This window comes from Macaca mulatta, chromosome 5 (assembly GCF_049350105.2).
Source record: "Macaca mulatta isolate MMU2019108-1 chromosome 5, T2T-MMU8v2.0, whole genome shotgun sequence".
In the NCBI taxonomy this organism is placed as follows: Eukaryota; Metazoa; Chordata; class Mammalia; order Primates; family Cercopithecidae; genus Macaca; species Macaca mulatta.
The window spans coordinates 149,511,457-149,535,392 of NC_133410.1; the positions used below are offsets into that span (position 1 = coordinate 149,511,457).

The following is a 23,936-nucleotide window of genomic DNA, read 5'->3' on the forward strand; positions in this document are numbered from 1 at the left end:
TTAGCTACGTGAGTGAGCAACTCAGTTGAGTCTTCTGACCCTGTTTCTTCCTCTATAAAATGAGACCCCAAAGCTGTCCTTGTAAAACTGTGTTGGAGATAAAGATACATTAATATAAAGTCCCAATAATAGTAACTAATATTAAACATTGGCTTCCTCACAAGCCTGACATTCAAACAGCCCGGTGTGTCTTATATCTAATTAATATCAACTAGAAATGGATTCTGCTATTTGTTAGGTAGGGCTCCTTCCTCAGCCAGGACTCTGCAACTAGCCAGAGACCGAACACAATGGCCCTTCCCTCTGGTGCAAATGGTCCCAACCTAAAAGGAAACCATGGACTCCAAGTTTCTGCTTGGCTATTTCTGGAGGATTTGTAAAGGAATGCGAGCAATTAGAATGACATGGGGATCTCTCTCCCTCCCCTGACTTTGGGAGGGGCTCTGCCAGAATTAAATGCTAAAAACAGGACAAACAAAACTTGGCTCAGTAAATGCTGCAGCCAACATTTCCCATTACCCAAAACAAAGATACAGGTGTGGATATAACATATAATACCTTCTCCCAGGCATCGCATATTCCAGTTCCTTGAGAAGCGCTAGTTTACTAATGTAACAATAATACTTGTTGCAAACAGAATTTGTGCTGGAGGTAAGGGACCCTACAATTATTATTATTATTATTATTATTATTATTATTATTTGTTGTTTTGAGACGGAGTCTTGCTCTGTTGCCCAGGCTGGAAGGCAGTGGTGCGATTTCGGCTCACTGCAAGCTCCGTATCCCGGGTTCACGCCATTCTCCTGCCTCAGCCTCCCGAGTAGCTGGGACTACAGGTGCCCGCCACCATGCCTGGCTAATTTTTTGTACTTTTTTTTTAAAGAGACGGGGTTTCACCATGTTAGCCAGGATGGTCTCGATCTCCTGACCTCGTGATCTGCCCGCCTCAGCCTCCCAGAGTGCTGGGATTACAGGTGTGAGCCACAGCGCCTGGCACAATTATTTTAATTTTCTAAAATTTCCCTTCCTTGAACAATAAACAAAATTATCCATCTTTGTTTATGTCTCTTCTCCAACTCAACTATTTTGAAAATTTTGTTTTGATGTAATACAACTCAATTCTTATCTGAATGTTTCTGTGGCCTGTTTCTAATTATTTTCAGTTTAATTTCTAACATCTTTATTGGCAGAAAGGCAATTTATTATTTTTTTTGAGACAGGGTCTTACTCTAGTGTCCAAGATGGAGTGTAGTGGCATGATCACGACTCACTGCAGCCTCAACCTCCTAGGCTCAGATGATCCTCCCACCTCAGCCTCCCGAGTAGCTGGGACTATAGGCATGTGCCACTACGCCTGGCTAATTGTTGTACTTTTTTGTAGAGATGGAGTCTCCCTATGTCACCCAGGCATGTCTCAAACTCCTGAGCTTAAGTGGTCTGCCTGCCTCAGCCTCCCAAAGTGCTGAGATTATAGATGTGAGCCAAGGCACCTGGCCAGAAAGGTAATTTTCAAAGCAGATGGTACTTCTTTTTGTTGCTTTGCCCCTGTGGGTCCTGATATCAACCAACAAATAGGTGTGTGGCCCTTCATTTCACACCACTTTCCTCCATCCTGCCTGCAGATGTTCCCTTTCTCTCCCCCAGACTTAGAACAAGGAGCAAGTAGCTGAGATAAAGGAACGAGGTGGAGATGAGTCTGTCTCAAGTTTATGTTCTCTGGCTCCTCCCACCCCACCATCATTCCTGAGCGGAACAAGCGTTCTCCTGCCCACGCTGGGCAGTGTTTCTGTAATTTACTTTATCCTTCAAAGCTTACCCTGTGTTACTGGGAAGACAAGGATGGATGAAGAACAGATACAGATTTTTAAAAGAGACTGACCACAAGGTCAAGCTCAATCAAGTTCAGTCAGCCCTTCCTATCTAAATCCTCCAAAGAGAACTTGAAATATTTAAATGCTACAGCTTAAAAAACGCCAAGCAAAACAAAACAACAACAAAGCTCAATGTAGGCCAGAGGGCCATGGAATGATGTGAATGAGTCTGCCCACAACAGGGAAATTCACTGAAATAAAAAGAAGGCATTGTTTCTAATATGCGAAGTCTATGGTTTATTTCTATTTTAAAATAAAACTAGGTCATCAAATGATGCTCAAAATGCCTCTTCGGTGTTTCTGAATTTGTGGGGTTCTTATTTTCCCAGTATGCAGAATGGGGTTCACTACTGTTAGCAGAAGGCTGAGCACCAGTGACACCTGAGAGACATCCCTTGATCAGAAAAAAACTCCAAATACTTAAGATAGGAAACGAGGCTCTGCCTTGGACGACTGGGTGAGGGAGAGGAGAAATTGATGGAATGTGAGGCTTTAGGGTATAGAAAAGCCTAACATTACAGGGGGCAGAGCCCAAGAGACGAGAGAGGGGTTCTCACACACAGGGGGCTGCGAAGAAACAGCCCCACACGCTCTACCTTGACTTCTATGGGGGTGGCGTCTGTCTGCACCTGTGTACTTCTGTGTTTGGTGGGGAGTAGATGTTCAGGAGGGCAGAAGAGGAGGGTGAGGGGACAGAGGAGGCAGGAGATGGTAAGAAGAAACAGGGATATGAATTCAGGTGAACAGAACTCTGGTGGAGTCCCATGTTCATTGAATGGGTGGCCCTTTCTAGGGTACTCTGATCTCTGAAGAGTCTCCACCCCTGACTATCTTCCCATCTGGAAACACCCTCATAACTCTGCCAGAAGTGGGCACATATTTTATATTTGAATACAGTATTTATATTTTATGTAAAAATATATCATTTAATATTTTATGCTTCTTTAGGTGCCATGTCTTTTGAGATCTTTTGTCTACCAGAAAGGGCTAGAGAAACAGTTGTCACATAAATATGGCAATTACGAAAAACATTTCGTTTCAATACTCCATGTGAACTATTAGCTGTAGTGTGAACGTGCTGCTGATTAAATTACAAAAAATAACTAAGCACAGTGTCCAGTATCACTATATTTTTACCTAGAATTTATTTTGAAAGTTGCTGTAAAGCAGAAGTCACGAACAGGCAGCCAGTAGGCTAGAAAGTCCATGATGAATATTGTTTGGCCCAGGGAGTATTATAAAAAACAGGAACTTTCAAGTAAAATAAAGAGTTCCAACTTCTCTTGAAAAATAAAAAGTTTTGGCAGTAATGGTTCCTTGCCTCAGGTGCTAAAGAGACTGTCAACTCTAGCAGGTCCCAGCTGTCTAGTTCCAAAAGCCCACCCTTTCCTACCACCTCCACTCCCTGCCCCATTGTTAAGTGCCTTGCTGAGTGACGCCACAGTCACGTGAATTTGTAATTCTGCTCTAGAGTATTTTCTTTTACTTTTTCTTTTTTTTGAGATGGAGTTTCACTCTTGTTGCCCAAGCTGGAGTACAATGGCAAGATCTTGGCTCACTGCAATCTCCGCCTCCCGGGTTCAATTGATTCTCCTGCTTCAGCCTCCCGAGTAGCTGGGATTCCAGGCACCCGCCACCACGCCTGGCTGATTTTTTGTATTTTTAGTAGAGACGTGGTTTTGCTATGTTGGCCAGGTTGGCCTCAAACTCCTGACCGCAGGTGATCCACCCGCCTTGGCCTCCCAGAGTGCTGGGATTACAGGAGTGAGCCACCACGCCTGGCCTCTATTTTCTTTACATATACACCAATAATGTAAAGTTCGGCCTCTATAAAGGGGACATGCTTTTGACACCTGGGCATTGTAGAAAGGGCACAGTTTCATAGTCACATGTAGCAAGTGGGACACATAGCAAGTCCCCGATTTCACAGAAATTTTATAAAAACTGATGGCCCTCATGTTCTTCATCAGCAATATAGGGAAAATAATTCCTACCTCTTTGAAATGGTGTAAGAATTTTATGCACACATAGGTAAAGCAATTAGTATGGTAGCTTTTATTATTCCTGGCATTGTTGATAAGAGAAAGAGAAAGATGAAGAGAAGAGAAAAAACACGTTTTAAAATCAGCAAAACCCGGCCAGGCACAGTGGCTCACGCCTGTAATCCCAGCACTCTGGGAGGCCAAGGCGGGCAGGTCACTTGAGCTCATCAGACAAGCCTGGCCAACATGGTGAAACACCATCTTCACAAGAAAGACAAAGATTAGCGAGGTGTAGTGGTGCACACCTGCAGTCCCAGCTACTCAGGAGGCTGAGCTGGGAGGATGGCTTGAGCCTGGGAGGTAGAGGTTGGAGTGAGCCGAGATGGCACCACTGCACTCCAGCCTCGGTGATAGGCCAGACTTTGTCTCAATAACAACAAAAAAATCGCAAAACTTGCTAATGTTATAAGTGAGGTTCCATCAACAACTGGTGAGAACTAACTTGTAAGTCCACATTTTCTTTTGAGGTATAAACAAACTTTTAAAAATTAAACTTAAAATTCAAAGTCATGGATTAGCAAAAAATGCCACGCCCAAACTCACCTTATCGTTAGAGACACATAATGAAGAATTTATCTGTTAGAGATACATTCTTTTACAGGTGAAATAATATACTGTCTGGAGTTTGCTTTAAGTTACTCAAGGAAAAAAAGAAAAAAAGGTGGGGAGGAGTAATAAAACAAAGATCAGAAAAATGTTGATAATTGTTGGGACTGGATGATGGGTTAAAGGAAATGTATTATGTTATCCTTTTGACTTGTACTGTGCTTGAAAATATCTAGTGCTGGCTGGGCGCGGTGGCTAACGCCTGTAATCCCAGCACTTTGGGAGGCCGAGGCAGGCGGATCATGAGGTCAGGAGATTGAGACCATCCTGGCTAACACAGTGAAACCCCGTCTCTACTAAAAAATATAAAAAATTTAGCCGGGCTTGGTGGCAGGCGCCTGTAGTCCCAGCTACTCCAGAGGTGGAGGCAGGAGAATGGCCTGAACCTGGGAGGCGAAGCTTGCAGTGAGCCGAGTTCGTGCCACTGCACTCCAGCCTGGGCGACAGAGCGAGACTCTGTCTCAAAAAAAAAAAAAAAAAAGAAAATATCTAGTGCTGATAATGTATCCTCAGGGCTGAGCATGATACCTGGTATAAGAAAGGTGCCTATACAATCTTAAATAAAAATTTCCTTGGTTGGGCACGGTGGCTTATGCCCGTAACCTTAGCACATTGGGAGGCTGAGGTGGATGGATCACTTAAGGTCAGGAGTTTGAGAACAACCTAGCCAACTTGGTGAAGCTCCATCTCTACTAAAAATACCAAAAAATTAGCCAGATGTGGTGGTGCACGCCTGTAGTTTCAGCTACTTGGGAGGCTGAGGCATGAGAATCGCATGAACACGGGAGGTGGAGGTTGCAGTGAGCCAAGATCAAGCCACTGCACTCCAGCCTGGGTGACAGAGGGAGACCCTGTCTCAAATTAAAAAAAAAAAAAAAAGAAAAAAATAAGATTTTGTTAATACATGAATAGACAAATGCTGTTTCTTGCATCTCTTGGGTCTTTCCCATATATAACCACATTATCTTTTTTGCTTGTCTGTTCCTTCAGCTCTCCCCCTCCTCCAATGTGTTGCACAGAAAGCAGAGATAACGTACTTCAAGAAGAATGCTCTTCAGTCTCCAGTGGCTGTTGGATGCCTTCCAAGTCAATTCGTGATTTCAAGACTCCCCACTAACCAGCTTCACTGGACCAGTTGACCTCATGACCATCGGTACATCCGTAATTCCATCTCTCTTCTAATCCAGATAAACTCCCTTGGTCCTGACTTTAATGCAAGGGAGCTCTTGCTTGGATACTGGCTGCTGCTTTCTAGCTGTGCAGCTTGGAAAAACTAGCTCAACCTCTCTTAACTTACATTTTCACCTTGAAATGCGTTAACATTTACATGGCAGGGCTGCCTACAAGGCACCCAGCACCTTGCCCCACACATGGCAGGCTCTCGATGAGTAATAGCTATTATAGTAATCATTAATAAGCCAGAGACACATTACTCTAAGCTTTCACAAATGCCTATTCATCTTCACAGATTGTGCCTTCTGTTTTATTAGCCACATCCTTTCCCTGGTTAACACTTTTCAGACTAAACACACTGGGCTGGGTCATCTCGAACATGAAGCGGCTCTGTGACAGTTGTGTACCCACTTTAAGGCCTATTAACATCCTCTTGTGCCTTCCAGGAGGGGCATCTCAGTCTATGAATCAAACTTAAAGATTGGGACTTTGTCTTTTACTTCTATATTACTCTGCCCAAAGTGCAGGGCTTCACACAAGGGTCTATGCAGAAGAAAACTGGAGTCTCATACCACCGGCACAATTCCTTTCAACAGAGGCTTAGGGGAACTTATAATGAGTGAGATTTTCCCCATGAGGTATTTATGAAGTGAACTTATCAATATCAGACTGATTTCTAGCAACCTCGGGAGCCCTTAACTAAATCTCAAAAGATGAATGTGCTTTCAGGATTTCTTTCCTATGTTTCAATTGTCACAGCTAATTATCCTGAGGAACAGAAAGAAATGCATTGTGTACCTGAGAACATTCAGGTGTCATGCCTAAGCCCAAACCAGATTCTTATCCACATCAGTGATTAGCCCCATTCTGCCAGTGCAGTGAATCTCAACCCTCACCGGACATTTGGAATCACCTGGGAAATTTTTTTAAAAAACACATACTCTTGGGCTTCATGCCTAGATTCAGATTTAATTGGCCTGGGATGGAGCCTAGGAGTTTGTTTTTAAAAGCTTAGCTTAAAAAAAAAAATTAAGTGATTTAATGCACAGGCAGGATTGAAAACCACCAATTTACTGGTTAGGAGGGAGAAAACGATCAGCAAGAGTTCGTGGTGTTCTCTTAAAGTTGATCTACAAGGCATTAGAGAGCCACTGGAAACATGAGCAGAGTAGTGACACTTAAGCAGAGAAGAGAAAACAAAAACCCAGTTACCGTGCACCAAAAGACCTGGTACTATAGGCACTGATATAAATTAAAAGGATTGTCTTTCCAGGCAGAGGAAGGGAATTGCAGCTTTGTCCTGTTACAATAGGATGTTTGGCAGCCTGAGGGCCACCATTAGGGATCAGCCCAAGAGGATGTAAATGGAAATCAGCCTTTGGCCTTGTCTCAATTTCTTTGCTTTCCCTTTAAAAAGGGGCAAAGTGCTGACTTCAGCATGAAGCTAGCTTATCTGCTGTTGAGAATAAAGCTGAGTTGCCACATACTAACCTTTAATACTTTAGGAATAATGCTCAAAATCCTAAGGAAATAGAACACTTGAACAGAAGATTCTTAGCAAAACAATTTTACTTCTGCGCAGAGGGGTGCCTCCTTGGCCAGTTGCCATGAGAGCACATGTGAACAAAGGGCATGAGAGCCTTTATTCCTGATGCAGGACCAGCCCCTGTACCCTTTCCCCATTGGCTGGGGTTGGGTCATACAATCTAAACTAATCCCGGTTGGCCAAACATTTGATGTTTTTAGATAGGGTGGGAACGTAAAAGAAAGTGGAGAGAACAAGGAAGCGGGTGTCGGTAATGAACAAGAAAGTGACTCCTCCTTCCAAATAAGGAAAGGAATGTGAGCTGGTACTGATAACGCTTGGTACTGAGGCGGCACTAGGCATCTAACAAAGGCGAAAAGGAAAAAGGAGAAAAAGAAGAAAAAGGCGGGGCGTACTATGAATTAAAGAATAAAAGATTGATCAGATAATTGGAAGAGAAACCCCATTATATCCCACAATACCTTGGTGCAGAATTCTTTCAACAATAAAGGTCTGAGGATTCCTTTAGACAAGCAACCCACAGATAGAAAAGCTCTTGCTTACATCATACAGTACTATTCTAAAGTCCTGGGACAATGATTTTTTTAAATGCATATGGAAATAGTTTTGGAGACAGTAAGGTGAAATATTCATTCTTTATATCTAATAGTGGAAACATAAATTGAAACATACTTTATGGAAATTTGACAGTGGGTGCCAATAGCTTGATCATTCTTTTTTTTTTTTTTAATCTAATTTTTTTAACCCAAACTTTTAATTTAAATTCATTTCTAGGATTCTAAGACAATAATCAGAGATGTGATATTTCGGTACAAGTTTATCTTAGAATGCTATATAATACTGAAAATTTGGAAGAAATCGAAGTAAGTGTCTAACAAAAGGGAACTAGGTAAATAAATTTTGTTACCTCATTAAAGCAGAATACAATTTAGTAAAATCATGCCTTCAAATAATATTTAATATATTAGGGAATGCTCATGGTATACATAGAAAATGACAAAGCAGTATTTAGAAGGACCTTTTTTTAAAAAGTGTATGTTGTAAGTATAAAAACATACTTAAGGGAAATGTAAAATGCTTATAGGATACAGTTTATTTTTTTCTTCCTATTTCCCTACAATTTCTAAAATAAACATGTATTGCTTTTATGATTCTAAAACAAAACATTTTGCTTTCAATATATATGGAGTTTCAATGAAGATTAAAAAAATAATTACCAGTCTGTCTCATTATGAGTTAAGGACAAACATTTCTGAAAAGATTTCTATATCCATAGCAATTTTTTTAAAGCACTAAATTTTTTACTTTAAGAGAGGCTTTCTGATCTCACTCCATTCCTCACTATTTCTCTCCTATCCACTTTGTTGCTAGCTGGAATACTGACAATCACAATCAAAATCACCAAACATCTGTAGAGAGCACAGTGTGCTCAGCAGAATACTCACGCTTTCTCTTTCTTAGTGATCATTTCCATAAAAGTTTAGAGAATCAAGGATCAGGAAATGAAGAAACCATCAAGTGTTATGAGCACTTGGGGCCTCACAAACCACCAGGTGCTTAAGGGGGCAAGTGGCACTGTGGTTCCTTCACCCCAAGAAGCATATTAGTTCTGTTGTGAGATTGAGCAGCACATCAGGCTGATTCCAGGGTCATCATGAACAAGAAAGCATCCTCCCCCACCCAGGCCAAGCAATTTTAGAGGAATCCTAGGACTCTGGTCTACTCTGGGCTATACAGGCTATTCCAAGTGTCTCAGACTGTCTACTTCAAAGAAGCCCTAAGTACTTAGCATGGGAACAGAAAGCAAATTGATTTGTGAAGGTCAGCCTCCCCATGCCCACTCTCAACAGCCCCTCCTTAATCTATAAAGAGTTGAAACTGAGCTGCTACTAGATCAGGCTTCAGGATGGGAATGGTAAAGCGCTGGAGAGCCACAGCTTGTTTTGCCATGTGCTACTATGTAATCATCAAGACATCCAGGCTCCATTCAGTGTCCATCTCTGGAGGTCAAAGCTGTCAGCTAGCACAGAACTACTTACTTCTGACCAGTAGTTCTCACAATGTAGAAGGAAGCAGGTAAGCCTATGGTCTCAATGTTTTTATTCTCCCTAAAACGCATGTTGAAAATTAATCCCCATCGCAGCAGTGTTGGAAAGCGGGGTCTCATAGGAGGTATTTAGTGTGGAGTCCTAATTAGGGAAAGGGAATTGGGCTAGCAGGACCCAGGGAAAGCAAAATAAATATATATATAAATAAATAAACAAAACAAATCTACCCTTCTTCATGATCAAGGACACATAGCTCTCCTGTACAAATAACTCATAATCTTCCTGTGCCCAGCTATCACCAGACCCTCGGCTGACAGAAAAATGCAAGTTAGCTCACTACAACCTCGGCGTTCTCAGTACTGCACAAAGCCCTCTCCAGCACACAGCACAAGAACCATCCTATAAAATCCCCAGCAAGCCTTTGTCTCTTTGCAGTTAACTCCTCTCTTGCTAACTTGCCCATTGCATCCTTGAAATGTATTTTCATGCTTTCCTTAATAAATCTGCTTTTCTTTACTTACAACTGCCTTGGTAAATTCTTCCTACTGTCCACATGATACCAGTCTCAGATAGTTGCCAATCACCTGCAACATTTAGGTCATGAAGACTCTGCCTTCACAAATGGATTAACGTCACTATAAAAAGGTCTTATGAGCGTGGGTTCTCTCTCTTCTGCTAGTGAAGACGTGGTATTCCTCCCCTCCAGAGGACACCACATGCAAGGTGCCATCTTGGAAGCAGAAAGTCCAGGCCCTAACCTGCCAATGCCTTGATTTGGGGTGTCCCAAAGTCTAGAATTGAGAAATAAATATTTGTTCTTTGCCCAGTCTGTGGTATTCTGTTACATCAGCACAAAACAGGCAGCAATGGAAGTGTGGAATGCATGGTCAAGCTCTGCTCAGCTAGGAAACAAGACCTACCTCGTAGGAAGTTCTGATGAGTCTGAAGATGTCTACCTCAGGGTAAGGTTCCACATCATCGCTGAGCAAGGAGTGGAGGTGAGGAATGGGAGGCAATGTGCTGTCTTTATTGGTCACACTGTCTAAATACCTGGAAGAAGAATGCATCAGAAGTCACAGGGAGAAGAAACTGGAATCCTCCCATTATAATTCTCCAATCGTTTTCTGCAAGTTCTACATTTTAAAACAAAGGACTAGAGTTTCTTTAAAGATGGAAAGAGAGAAAGAAATTCTGTTAATTTCTAAAGAAAAAGCATATGAAAATAAATCATCAGCCACAGGAAGAAGCGGGTATTATGACCACCATCAAATCAGTTAAGACTCATGAAATGAAGAGAAAGCAAGAGGAAGAAAACCGGAGGTGGTTTTCAAAGTGAGGCTTAGTACGATACCTTCCCAAAACGGTCATGGCCTCCCCATCATCCTTGCAGTTCAACAGTTTGTCCACATTTGCATCCAGCACAGCTAGGGCCAACTGGAATATCACTTTAATTCCTTCATAGAAGAAACAGTCAACAACCACAACTGCACTCTCAAAAGGCATCACACTGAGAAATAGTGTGAGGAACCAAGACAGGGAGATGGTAGAAATCACGCCCAGGTCTTGCATGCAGTCATACAGCTGTGGGACGTAGTCTCGTGCTAGCTCCTCAAAGACACCTTGGTCCACCAGTGCACCTGTGGCAGCGAGGTACACAAAAAGGCACAGCTTAGCCAACTACACAGTGTAACTAAAGAATCCATTCAAACAACTTGACTAATAATCCAGTTCACAATGACTGCTAGCACAGGACTCTGTTCCTTTCTGCTAACTGTTCTGCTGTGACTGTTACTAGACCAAGTTGTCAACACAGCTCAGTCACCAGATTGGTTCTGGCTGCATCTTCTTTTTCGGGGCTCTTCCTGCCCCGTTTTCCCTTCCAAAAAAGAACAATCACATGACAATTATAAGGGTTGTTAAGAAAGCCAGTTTATAAAGTTTTCATGACATACAATTAGTTATTGTGTTGGCAACATAATGTTTGGTTTGGCATGAAATGTACATCCATGTATAGTCATGCATCCCTTAACAATGGAGACATGTTCTGAGAAATGGGTTGTCAGGTGAATTTGTCATGTCAACATCTTAGAAAGTACTCACACAAACCTAGGTGGTAGAGCCTTACTACACACCTAGGCTATATGGCATAGCCTATTGCTCCTAGGCTCCAAACCTGTATAGTACATTACTGTACTAAATACTGTAGGCAACTATAACATAATGGTAAATAGTTGTGTATCAAAACATAGAAATGAAACAGTAAATATACAGTATTATAATCTAATGGGACATCTGTTGTATATGCAGTCCGTCATCAGCCAGAACATCATCACATGACTACAGTTCCAAATGTACATCTAAGCAGCTTAGCTGGCAAACTTTCGTTTATCAAAATAATATTAATAATAATAATCCCAGCACTTTGGGAGGCTGAGGCAGCTAGATCACCTGAGGTCAGGAGTTCAAGGCCAGCCTGGCTAACATGGTGAAACCCTGTCTCTACTGAAAATACAAAAATTAGCCAGGCATGGTGGCAGGAGTCTGTATAGTCCCAGCTACTCAGGGACTGAGGCAGGAGAATCGCTTGAACCCGGGAGGCAGAGGTTGCAGTGAGCCAAGTTCACGCCACTGCACTCCAGCCTGGGCGATAGAGCGAGATGGTCTCAAAAAAAAAAAAAAAAAAAAAAAAATCACACTTCTGGATGCGTGGTGCCCATATATTAATCATTTTTTTAAAAAATTACTTTTTTTAAAACTTAAAAGCATTCCTGTTGTACACATTCATGATCAACTTAAGGACATTTTTGATAATATTTTCAATAATCAAATTCATGTGCAAATGTTTAGAAATATAGAAAGAACGCAAGTGAGAAGCATAAACAATATACTGTATGACCCTAGCAATGAAAAGCTTGTCCTGCTAAAATGAATCACTGACATTTGACAGAATTACAAGGAGTTACAGCAATAATTTAAATCCTCAAAACAGGTGTTTGCTCTGCAATAAAACCAGTCCTGAAAAATACCTTAGAAACCTAGTTTTCAATAAACCTCTATATTTTTTCCACCCCAGATAGCCTTTTTTTTTTTTTTTTGGGGAATACCTCTGTATTTCATAGGTTCCCATCCTCTTTATTAATTTTCTTATCAAATCTCTTTGTGTTGATGGTATGTATACCTCGTGTAGCTCTCACATGTCAGAGTGACACACACATCAAATATTTTCTAAAATAATTTCTGGAGCAGTGATATGTGTGTAGTCCCTTAAACTCCATGGGGCTCCTTTGTACACAACCTATATTTATTCAACCTCTCTCATTTCCATTTTGAAAAACTGGAGTAGTCTGAAACTCTTCTGGCTTATGGTGACCAGAAATAGTGTTCCGGCTGGTACTTCTCTAAAAACATCTTTTTGACAAGACATAGGTTGAAATGTTAAATGCATCCCCACCTACCCACAACTCTGGTGTTGTAGTAATCTGGGAGCATGCGCTCACACAGAGCCACGAGCAGCCAGAAAGCTTCCTCCTCTTTGGCATAAAGCAGCAGCACTGAAGTGACAATATTCATGGCCTAAAAAAGTGAAAGAGGATGTCAACAAATACAGTTTAAAATATAAGAAATTCTGTTAGCATATTAAAATTACTCAGTTATTCTCACAGGGGCTGGCAAACCTTTTCTGTGAAAGGCCAGATAAACATGTTTAGGCTTTGGAGGCTGTACACAGTCTCTTGTCACATATTCTTCTGAGTTTTGTTTTATGACCCTTTAAAAATGTAAAATCCTGAGTCCTTGAACCAGTAAGTGTGCAGAGTCTTCCTCAGCACCAATATTCACCAGACAGAGCCCTGAACTCCTACTGGCAAACCCCTATTCCAAAAATTTGCCCAAAGGCTATTTCACAAAGCTTTTAACCTGCTAAAATCTCTCAATGTTCTTAATTCAGTGAGGTAAACATTTCCTTTGTAACTTTCCATAATGGTTTCTATAATCAGGTACACATGGCTCCAGGCTTTCCTCAGAGAACAATGAAATCTTTCAGACTTGGAGTCCTCACCCAACATTTCCATCTGGAGAGAGATGGTAGTGATAACTGAGAGTGATTTAAATTCTAAAGTAACTGTACTTTATTAAAAGATATTATCAGATACCTCATAACCACTCTAGACCCAACTACTTTAATAGTCTTCTTAATTAAAAAGAGGAAGATTAAAAGATAAATATGAACTTCATTATATTAGAGGCCAATTACCTCCTATGCTTTTGATCTCCTAGAAACCAGTAACTGTTCATCAGGCTTCTACAATATAATTTCAAAAAAGGTATTTTGGTTTAATAGGCTCTTTCTTGTAAGTCTTACTCATTTTGTTCCCAAGTGATATCATCATGGAAATTCCACTTGAGAATTAACCTGCTGATCCTAGTACATGATGATGGTCCCTGCCAGTTCAGTGGAGATAGGTTTTTTAGGGGTCTACCTTGTAACAGGCTCTGGACTAGGTATTGGAAGATGAGGGACACAGTGGTGATATCTTGCAGGTCCTAAATGCTGGTGTCAGATAAAACAAAGATGAAAAGGTTAACTAGTCTGTGTGGGGGGTTATTTAAATTGAAAGTTATAAAAAGGTAAACTAATGCAGTAGAGGGAGACTAACATGTGCATGCACGTGCACTTGCGTGTTGAAGTAGGAGTTCAGCCTCTTTTAGCTTTTGCTGGATTGTCAGGGAAGGCCTCTATGACGATATAGCCTTTGATTCTAAGGTCACGTTATTTTGGAGCTTCCCAAATTTTGGCATCTATACCAGTACAAGAGATGACTTTTGTTGGTATGTGGGCACCTTTCTTAATACTAAGTTAAGCATTTATTTTAGTGTGTATTAAGACATAACCCTAGCATATAAAAGCTCTATTTAAGGACATTATTACTTAAGAGGATGCAAAGGAGGAACACTGTGGCGAACCACAGTGACAGGCCTGGTGCTCAGGATGCTCTCTCTTACTCCAGGGTGGGATGAGGGTTGAGGCAGAGAGTGATCAGAAGGATCTTCTCCAGGTCACCTAGCTAGACAGTGGTGAATCCAGAAAGGGCTCCTCCGCTCAGTGCAGTGGTTCTCAACCCAGGATGATTCTGCCTCTCAGACACTTGGTAGTATCTAGAGACATTTTTGGTTGTTACAACTGGGGATTTTCTACCAGCATCTAGTGGGTAGGGGCCAGCGATGTTACTAAACATCCTACAAAGAACAGAACAGCCCATACAACAAAGAATTAACCAGTCCAGAGTGTCAACAGTGCCAGGGTTGAGAGGGCCTGGTGAAGTCATAGTTCTGTTAACCGTAAACCTTCCTTCCCACTATGTGTTGGCAAATAAATAGAAATTTTATTTTATTTTTTAGCATAAACCACCTGTGACATTTACCTGGCAATACCCTATGTTGGGATTTCGAAAAGCATAAGCTGTTAAGACTCTCCTTAGTGCGGCAATGCCCATTTCATTCTGAAAAGCTGGGTGTTCTGGAAGGGAGCGGTGTAAATCCCTCTCAATCTCCTCTGTGGCGAGATTATACTTCCCCATGGACTTCTCCACTAAGTCTTCATAGTACCCAGGATGTGTGGCCTTTTCATTGATGGCACCTGAGATATATCCAACAGATACAATATCAAAAATGTGAGCACTCTGCCCTTTGGTTTGCAACTACAGCTTACGATTGAACCGCTTTACTTCCCTACCTCTCAAAGGAAACTTGCAAGAGAAGGTGAAATCACAGATGTGGTATGTTGCAATCGTGGCTAGACGGGTGAATTTTCCTGTGGCCTCCTTCCCTCTTTCAGTTCCATAGTAGGCTGGCTACTTAAAAACTTTCCTAAGGTAGAGGGTCCCAAGCTACAAAACCATGCACCGCGGAACGCCCACAGACAGTCCCAAGGGACCGCTTAGGAACACAGGTGGGGAGGTCATCATCACAAGCCAGGCTGAGGCTTCACCTTCTCATTGCTCTCTTCAACCCCAGCAGCTTTGCTTTTATTTTATTGTGGTTTTCATTAAGATTTCACTTGAAAAAGGAGGGTCTGCCTCTCCAAATAAGTTTGAAAACTGCCTGCTAACCTGTTAGTTCTGAAGGGTTTAACAGCCGTATCGAGGAGAAGGTGGAGATACTTGGTGGGTTTTTCAAATTGCAGAGAGTGGTAAGAGTATTCCTAGCAGTGGTGAGTCATCATTAGTGATGGAAGTTCCTTGGGTGGTGGGGATGAGGATGGAGAGTTATACTGAACCTCATCCACTTGAGATACTTACACTTTAAGATTCTTTAAGACAGAAAAACCCTATATGCAAGTATCTACTTCTCAATCTAAATTTTAATTACATTACTGTTGGGAAGACTGAATATTCACATGCAGAAGAATGAAAATGAACCCTTTTTTTTATACCATGTACCAAAATTAATGCAAAATGGATTAAAGTTTTAACACAGTTCCTGAAACCATAAAACTGGTAGAAGAAAATATAGAGAGAAAATGCTTCTTGACACTGATATGGCAATTATTTTTTGGATGTGACACCAATAGCACAGGCAGCAAAAGCAAAAATCAGACAAGTGGGATGGCATCAAACTAAAAAGCTCTGCACAGCAAAGGAAGCAATCAAAAAGCAACTTAATGGCAGAAAATATCTGCAAACCATATGTCTGATAAGGGGTCAATATACAAAATATATAAGGAATTCACAGAACTCAATAGTCTAAACCAAACAACCTGATTTAAAATTGGGCAAAGGAAATGAATAGACAGTTCTCAAAAGAAGGTATACAAATCACCAACAGGTGATTTTAAAGTGCTCAACATCACTAATCATCAGGGACATGCAAATCAAAACTACAATGAAATACCACCTCATACCTGTCAGAATGGCTATGATCAAAAAGACAAAAGATAACAAGTGTTGGCAAGGATGTGGAGAAAAAGGGAACCCTTGTACGCTGTGGTGGGAATGTAAATTGCTACAGCCATTATAGAAAACAGTATAGACACTCCCTAAACTAAAAATAGAGCTACCTTATGGTCCAGTAATCCCACTCTAAGCATATATCCAAAACAAGTGAAATCAGTATCCTGAAGAAATATCTGCACTCCCATGTTTATTGCAGCATTTTCACAATAGCCAAGATATAGAAACAATCTAAATGCCCATTAAGAGATGAATGGATAAAGAAAATGGGGCATATATACAAAATGGGATACTATATTCAGCCTATAAGAGGGGAAGTTCTGTCATTTTTGATAACGTGGTTGAACCCGGAGGACATTATGTTAAGTGAAATAAACCAGGCACAGAAAGACAAGTAATACATGTTCTCAGTTATATATGGAATCTAATATAGTCAAACTCATAGAAACAGAGAGTAGAATGGTGATTACCAGGAGCTAAGGAAGGGGGAAAATGGAGAGATGTTGGTTAAAGGGTATAGAGCTTCAGTTATAAGAAATGAAAATGTTCTGAAGATCTCATGTAATACTGTATTGTACACTTGAAATTTGCTAGAGGGTAGATCTTAAGTATTCTCTCACCAAACTCTCCCCACCAAAAAAAAAAACAAGAAAAAAAGACAAAAAGAAAAAACATAGTAACAATGTGAGGTAATAGGTATGTTAAATTAGCTTGATTACAGTAATCATTTCACAATGTATATCAAATCGTCAAATTAATACACCTTAAATATATATAATTTGTATTTGTCAATTATACCTCAACAATGCTGGAAAAAATGAATGAGTTCATGAAGGCTTCAGGATACAAGATCAATACACAAAACCTATAGGCTAGCAATGAATAATCTGAAAATGAAAGTAAGAAAAGAATTCCCTTTACTATAGCATCAAAAAGAATAAAATATTTCGGAATAAATATAACAAAACACATGTAAGAGTTGCACACGGCAAACTAAAAATATTGCTCAAAGAAATTGACAAAGACTTAAATAAAAGACATTCTGTGTTTATGGGTTGGAAGACTTAATGTTGTTAAGATAGAAAAACTCCCAAATTGATCTACAGATTCAACACAATACCTATCAAAATCCCAGCTGTCCTTTTTGCAAAAATTGGCTAGCTGGTCCTAAAATTCATATGCAACTTCAAGAGACTCAAAAAAGAACAAGAAAATTGGAGGACTCACACTTCCCAATTTTAACTTACTGCAAAGCTACAGTAAGCAAGACAGTGAAGTACTGGCATAAAGACAGACATACAGATCAATGGACTAGATTTAAGAGTCCAGAAATAAATCCTAATATTTAAGGTCTATTAATTTTTAACAAGGGTGCTAAGATAATTCAATGGGGGAAAGAATAGTATTTTCAACAAACGGTGCTAGGACAACTGGATACTCATACGGAAAAGAATGAATTAGACTATCACCTTCATCTCACACCACATAAAAAATTAACTCAAGGTCGGGTGCAGTGGCTTATGCCTGTAATCTCAGCACTTTGGGAGGCCTAGGCGGGTGTATCACGACGAGGTCAGGAGTTTGAGACCAGCCTGACGAACATGGTGAAACCCCGTCTCTACTAAAAATACAAAAATTAGCCAGGCATGGTGGTGCATGCCTGTAATCCCAGCTACTCAGGAGGCTGAAGCAGGAGAATCACTTGAACCGGGAGATGGAGGTTTCAGTGAGCCGAGATCATGCCATTGCACTCCAGCCTGGGCGACAGAGTGAGACTCAGTCTCCAGAAAAAAAAAAAAAAAAAAATTAACTCAAAATGACCTAACTGTAAGAGCTAAAACCATAAACTCTTAGAAGAAAGTATAGGTGTAAATCTTCATGTCATGAGAGCAGAGGACAAAAGAAAAAATACACAAATTGTTATTTCATTAAAATTAAATTTTTTTGTGCTTCGAAGGATACCACAAGACAGTGAAAAGACAATGCACAGAATGGGAGCATTTTTTAGAAAAAATCTGATAATCAATTTGTATCTCAAATATGTTTAAAACTTTTACAACTCAATAATGAAAAGATAACCCAATTAAGAGCAGGCAAAGGATCTGAGTACATATTTCTACAAAGAAGATATAGAAGTGGTCAGTAAGTGCATGAAAAAATGCTCAACATCATTATCCTTCAGGAGAATGCAAATCAAAATAATGTTTAACGTTTAAAAGGTTAAACATAGAGTTACCATATGAACCAGAAATTCCACTTCATTCATACATTCAAGAGAAATAGAAGCAGGTGTCCATACAAAAACCTGTATTTAAAAAAATTTTAAACTTTCTAATTTTCTAAATTTTAAATCTGTATTTTATTTTTTGAGAGAGGGTCTTGCTGAGTTACCCAAGCTGGGGTGCAGAGGTCTGATCACGGCTCACTGCAGCCTCAACCTCCCAGGCTCAAACGATCCTCCCATCTCAGATTCTTGAGTAGCTGGGACTCCATGTGCATGCCACCACACCCAGCTAGTTTTAAAAAAATTTGTTTTGTAGAGATGGGGTCTCACTATGTTGCCTGGGTTGGTCTCAAACTCCTGGGCTCAAGTGATCCTCCCGCCTTGGCCTCGCAAAGTGCTGGGATTACAGGCATGGGCCATTGTGCCCAGCCCACACAAAAACACGTAGATGAATATTCATAGCAGCATTATTCATAGGAACCACAAAGTAGAAACAACCTAAATGTTTATCAACTGAAAAACGAATGAACAAAGTGTAGTATATCCATACAATGATATAATATTTGGCCATAAAAAGGAATGAAATGCTGATACATGCTACAGCATGATGGAACCTTGAACACAGTATGCTATGTGAAAGAAACCAGTCACAAAAAACTACATATGATTCCATTTATACAAAATATCTAGCAACAGAAAGTAGTCTGGTGGTTGCCTGGGGCTGGGAGGGGGCTTCAGGGGAATGGAACTACCAGTCTGTATTTCCAAACAGTTTATATCTATTTTCTAAATGGATAAAAGGTATGGGGTATTTTTGGGAGATGACAAATGTTCTATAATTGTGATCATTGTACAATTCTGTGAATATACTAAAAAAAAGGCCACTGAATTGTACACCTTAACTGGTAAGTTGTGAATTGTATCTCAATAAAGATATCATAAAAATATATAAATGATATATATATTGACAGGGTATACACTCACATTTCATAATTCAGAAAATTGGAGTCCCAAGATTCCTGGACTGGCCCAGGCCTTGTCTCTGACGGTCACTGAGAGAGCTGGCCTCACCACTCACGCTTGCCCTGGAAAAGTCAACCCAGCTGACAGGGACATAACGCTGGCTTTTGCTCTGTTGTTGTGGGAGAGATACTGTGATTTCTTGTCATCTCACCTGCATTTCATGTCAGTGGGTACAGAATTCAGGTCATGAGGCCATCGCCCTAAGGGTCACAGGGAGCAGGTGAGACCCAAGTTGGGCTCTGGCCTGGAGCTGTGCTCTCTTCATGACAGGCTGGCCCTCAGGCGAACCCCATTCCTGGATGTGGAAATACGGGCTCAGTTATCGCCCCAAAAGAGGGCTGCCATTAAAGGAAACGCTGCCATTAAAGGAAACGCTGGGTCTAACTCTCAACATTATCTCTGAGATAGGGCTGTGTACTATTGTTGTATATACTAGTTTCCCAGTACTCGTCTTGAGTTTCATTTTCACTTAAAACACAGCTATAAATAACTTCTAATTTGAACAAGGAAGATGAAAATGGAACTCTGTTTACTCTGTCAGTGATGTGAATCTGGTTGTCAAGGTGACTAGTTCACCAAACACAGGGAAGACAAGAGAAGACTGGATGGTAATGATCTTCTTGGGTTTGAATTATAATTAGAGATGAGTTGACTCAAATTTAGGTTTCTAAATGAGGAGCTATGGCTGGTCTACTTAGGGAAAATGAGGCCAGGCACAGTGGCTTATGACTGTCATCCCAGCACTTTGGGAGGCTGAGGTAGGGGATTGATTGAGCCTACAAGTTTGAGACCAGCCTGGGCAACACAGCAAGATGTCTATTTCTACAAAAAGAAAGAAGGAAAGAAAAATGAAAAATAAGACATGTATTAAATAAATATAGAACAAACTAGTTTTACATGAAATAGACAAAACCAATTATTTTTCAGGATTATATGTTCCTATTTCTGAGACATTTATACATCTCATTATGGGCATTTACATCTACTTTTACAAAGAGCTATAGGTTTCTTTAAAGGCTTTCCTGTGAGTCTGGTAATTATTAATTTTAATATCACTTTCTAAGAATAAAAGCTTTTAATAACAGCATTTGTGTCAGACCATCTTAGGTTCAAATAAAAATATTCACATAAGCCTATTTAGAATGATTATATTTCAGGCTTCAATCTAGATAGAGCAACTGATTTACATGTGAAAGTAAAGTTAGTGAAACTAAGGAGTGCTCTGATGTCTGAGACACTAAAGATCCCCGAGACACACTCAGTGCTTCGGATGGGAGGAAGCAGTGTGGGCTTAGCCTGAAGGATCTCTGGTTTCTGTAGCAGGGCTCAAAGATCTGATGTGACAGAATGATGGACAGGCACAAGAGCCAGTTCTGTGGACCAATAAAGATGGATGCCTCTTCACCACTGGTCCATGGATGTGTCCCCTTCTGTCCTTCCTGGCATCTCTGGCTTGAAGTACAAGGTATGATCTGAGTAGGCTTTTATTTCCAGTGCAGACTCTGGCCTCAACTTTATGGTTCCAGTGATGACCAAAGACTTCAGGAGGTGGCAAAAATCAAACACCTGGGCCTTTTCATTCCTCTCATTTCTTTCCTCCCACTTCCCCACTTGATGACTGCTCTGAGGATGTGTCACACTTAAACATTCTCAATGAAGTTGACGTAGCTGGGAAAGGAAAAAAGAACTATCCAAGTCACAAAGTATTCTGCTCTTTTACTTCAGGTTCTCCTTTATTCCTAAATAGCCTGACTGAAGAAACGGAAGTACTTACAAAGACTCGAAGGATGGTGGCTTCAACATTTGGTCTGCTTCCTATGGGCCCTATAATTTTATAAAGGGAACAATAATTGAGGGACTTCAATACTCTGGTGAGGAAACATGACGTAGCTTTCAACTGGGGAATGCATATTTGAAAGAACCCCTGAGGCATGACTGAAGGCACAGAGAGGCCCTGGCGTGGAGTCCCACAGACTCTGACGCCAGCACTCCCAGCCCAGCGGCCGTACCTGACAGCAGCAGCCAGAGCTCCCCACGCATACTCTCCGGGATGCCCTTCAACACCAGCTCCCGCGTTTTCTCTGTGCGGTACATGCAGATCCCTTGCCCATACTCAGCAAAGTGAATCTTCCAGGCTTGCTCTTTCAGAAACTCTTTGGCCTGAAAGGGATAATGAAACATTACGACATCCAAAGTACCCTGAGGATGGTAAGAGAAGAGTGATGGAAGGTCAGAACATGTTCCCTGCTGAATGGAGTGACAAGTTCCAGAAAGAACTCATGAGAAAAAGGAAGTCAGATTTTCTGGAGTTCTCTAATTTTACACATCTATCATGGCCTGCAACTCTGCCACAAAGCTTTTGGGCCCAGAGTCAGAATCCTACTTACCTGAGATTGTATTTATGGTTTTATGTCTACACCCCCAAGTGAAGGTAAGTTAATGATGTTCTAATATGGGCTGAGAAATCAGGTATTTATTTGTTGGTTTAACTTAAGCAAGAGTGAAAAACCAAACAAGACCAAAAGAAGTCACCGGCACCCTCTGTAACTCACCTCCTTCCAGGAAGCCACTGTGAAACTTATATTTAGACAAAAATCTGCTTAATAGGAAAATCTCCATTTACACAGGCATGTGTGAATTTACTTATAGTGAAAAATAGTGTTAGTGGCATTGTTCAAATCTACAAAGTTTCATGGAAAAGTGAGAGGCACCCACCAATTTCGGGTTGAACTCCTCGGGAGACCGCCGCCGATACATGGTCATCAGGGTCTGTGTGGCTGTGGGGACGCTGTTGCCATTTAGGTTAAACTGACGCTCTCCATCAGCATCAGAGCTCGTGCTTCTCTGGGGGCTGGAGGAGACGAGGCTGCTGGGTCGAGAGTACACCTGTCAACACAGAGAGGAACAAGACATTGGGAGGACATGGGCAATATAACCTACTTCTTCAGTGTCTTCTGTATGGTTATCAAAAGCTCCATCATTTTTTCCCATAATGTTTCTTGTTATGTGAAGAAATAGGAGAAAAGCAGCCAGCCATCATTCTGGCAGGGATTAGACAGGTGGCTGGGTCCCGGGTTGCAGCACTTCAATGCTCACAACAGGTTTCTGAATCTTCATGTTTTAGATGTATATTCGCAACAAAGTGCTTGCCCATTTGTTTGTCTGATTTGCATGTATGCAAAGCATGTCATGGTTGAATCAGCAGCTATGGCTGCCTCATCACCCCATTGAGTTTCTGGTGCCTCAAAAATGCCCATATAAGCTTGAGGCAGGTGAACAGAGACAAGGATGTTATGTGTGAGCTTACCACCTTCAAAACATGTTTTATCTGCCAGTAACTTCCTCTAACCATTCAGCTAGTCGCCTGTCTTTTCAGGCCTCCAGTTTTCCTGAATGTTGGTCCAGGGAAGAATTCCACAGGGACCCAATATATATTTTATCATAATAAAATCATCATAATGATTTGTACTTCAGGTTTGAGACTTTATTTAGTGACTTCTATACCATTCTGAACAATGTCACTATATGGACCCAAGTCACTTGCTATGTAACTAGAACAGATTACTTAAGAATTTCTTCAAGGATAAAATAAAAGTGTTATTCCAGGTGCTCTGTAAGGTTCTTTCCAAATCTATGACCCCAAATACAAAGTCCTTGAGATTTAAATGAGATATTGCTGAGATATCACTCTGGGCATCGGACGCAAAGCTGGAAGATCAAACAAAATGGGCAAGGAAGTGAACACACTTGGGCACAGGAAGAGGATAAACCAAAAATGCTTTCAGGTGTCTTCCACAGACCTCATCATCTGAACTGTTGTAGCTTCCTGCAAACTCCTTGTCAGAATATATTTTGGAAGTAGTCTGTTGTAGGAAATCTGAGATCCTTTGCACTAGAAAGTCTCTATCTTTCAAGTTGGCAAATAGGAAGGTCATCCTGTTTCGGGTGCTGATGGATAAGGGACTGGGGAGCACACTGGAGCTGTCTGCCTTTTCTACAATTGTCACCTGAAAAGAAGTGGGAAACAAAGAGCATTATTTTCCAAGAATTACCCAACAGCAGCCTATGAGCAGCACTAAAGGAGGAAGGTGGCACTTTCATTGTTCTGTAGGAACCACCTATATTTTACTGAGGCAAAACTGAGACTCTTTGACTCTGTTCCAGTAAAATAAAACAGTTCAAAACAATCAAACTGGAGCTTATTGTAGAAACTGGAATTGTCTTGCTGGTTTTTCCAAATCAGTGGTTCAAAACTGGGACTCTTTTCCTCTCAGGAGACATCTGACAACATCTGGAGGCATTCTGGGTTGTCACAAGTGGAGGGAAACTACTGGCATCTGGTAGTAGAGTCCCAGGGATGCTGCTAAACATCCTACAGTACATAGGACAGCCCCTGCCATCCCACTCTACCCCCATCCTACGGTAGGCAGGACAGCCCCTGCCATCCCACTCCACC

General features: G+C 41.0%; 1 protein-coding gene across 3 annotated transcripts in view; it reads right to left on the minus strand.

The window, feature by feature from the left end:
- TBC1D9 (TBC1 domain family member 9) overlaps positions 1-23,936 on the minus strand; it is a 137,822-nt gene that overhangs the window by 26,681 nt on the left and 87,205 nt on the right. For all 3 annotated transcript variants that reach the window (XM_028848781.2, XM_078002298.1, XM_078002299.1), the window contains 7 exons: positions 23,281-23,487; positions 22,196-22,366; positions 21,490-21,640; positions 14,707-14,921; positions 12,742-12,859; positions 10,638-10,923; positions 10,207-10,336 (listed from right to left, as the gene is read on the minus strand). In XM_028848781.2, the coding sequence (XP_028704614.2) occupies positions 10,207-10,336; positions 10,638-10,923; positions 12,742-12,859; positions 14,707-14,921; positions 21,490-21,640; positions 22,196-22,366; positions 23,281-23,487 (1,278 nt within the window). The remainder of the gene's footprint in view (positions 1-10,206; positions 10,337-10,637; positions 10,924-12,741; positions 12,860-14,706; positions 14,922-21,489; positions 21,641-22,195; positions 22,367-23,280; positions 23,488-23,936) is intronic.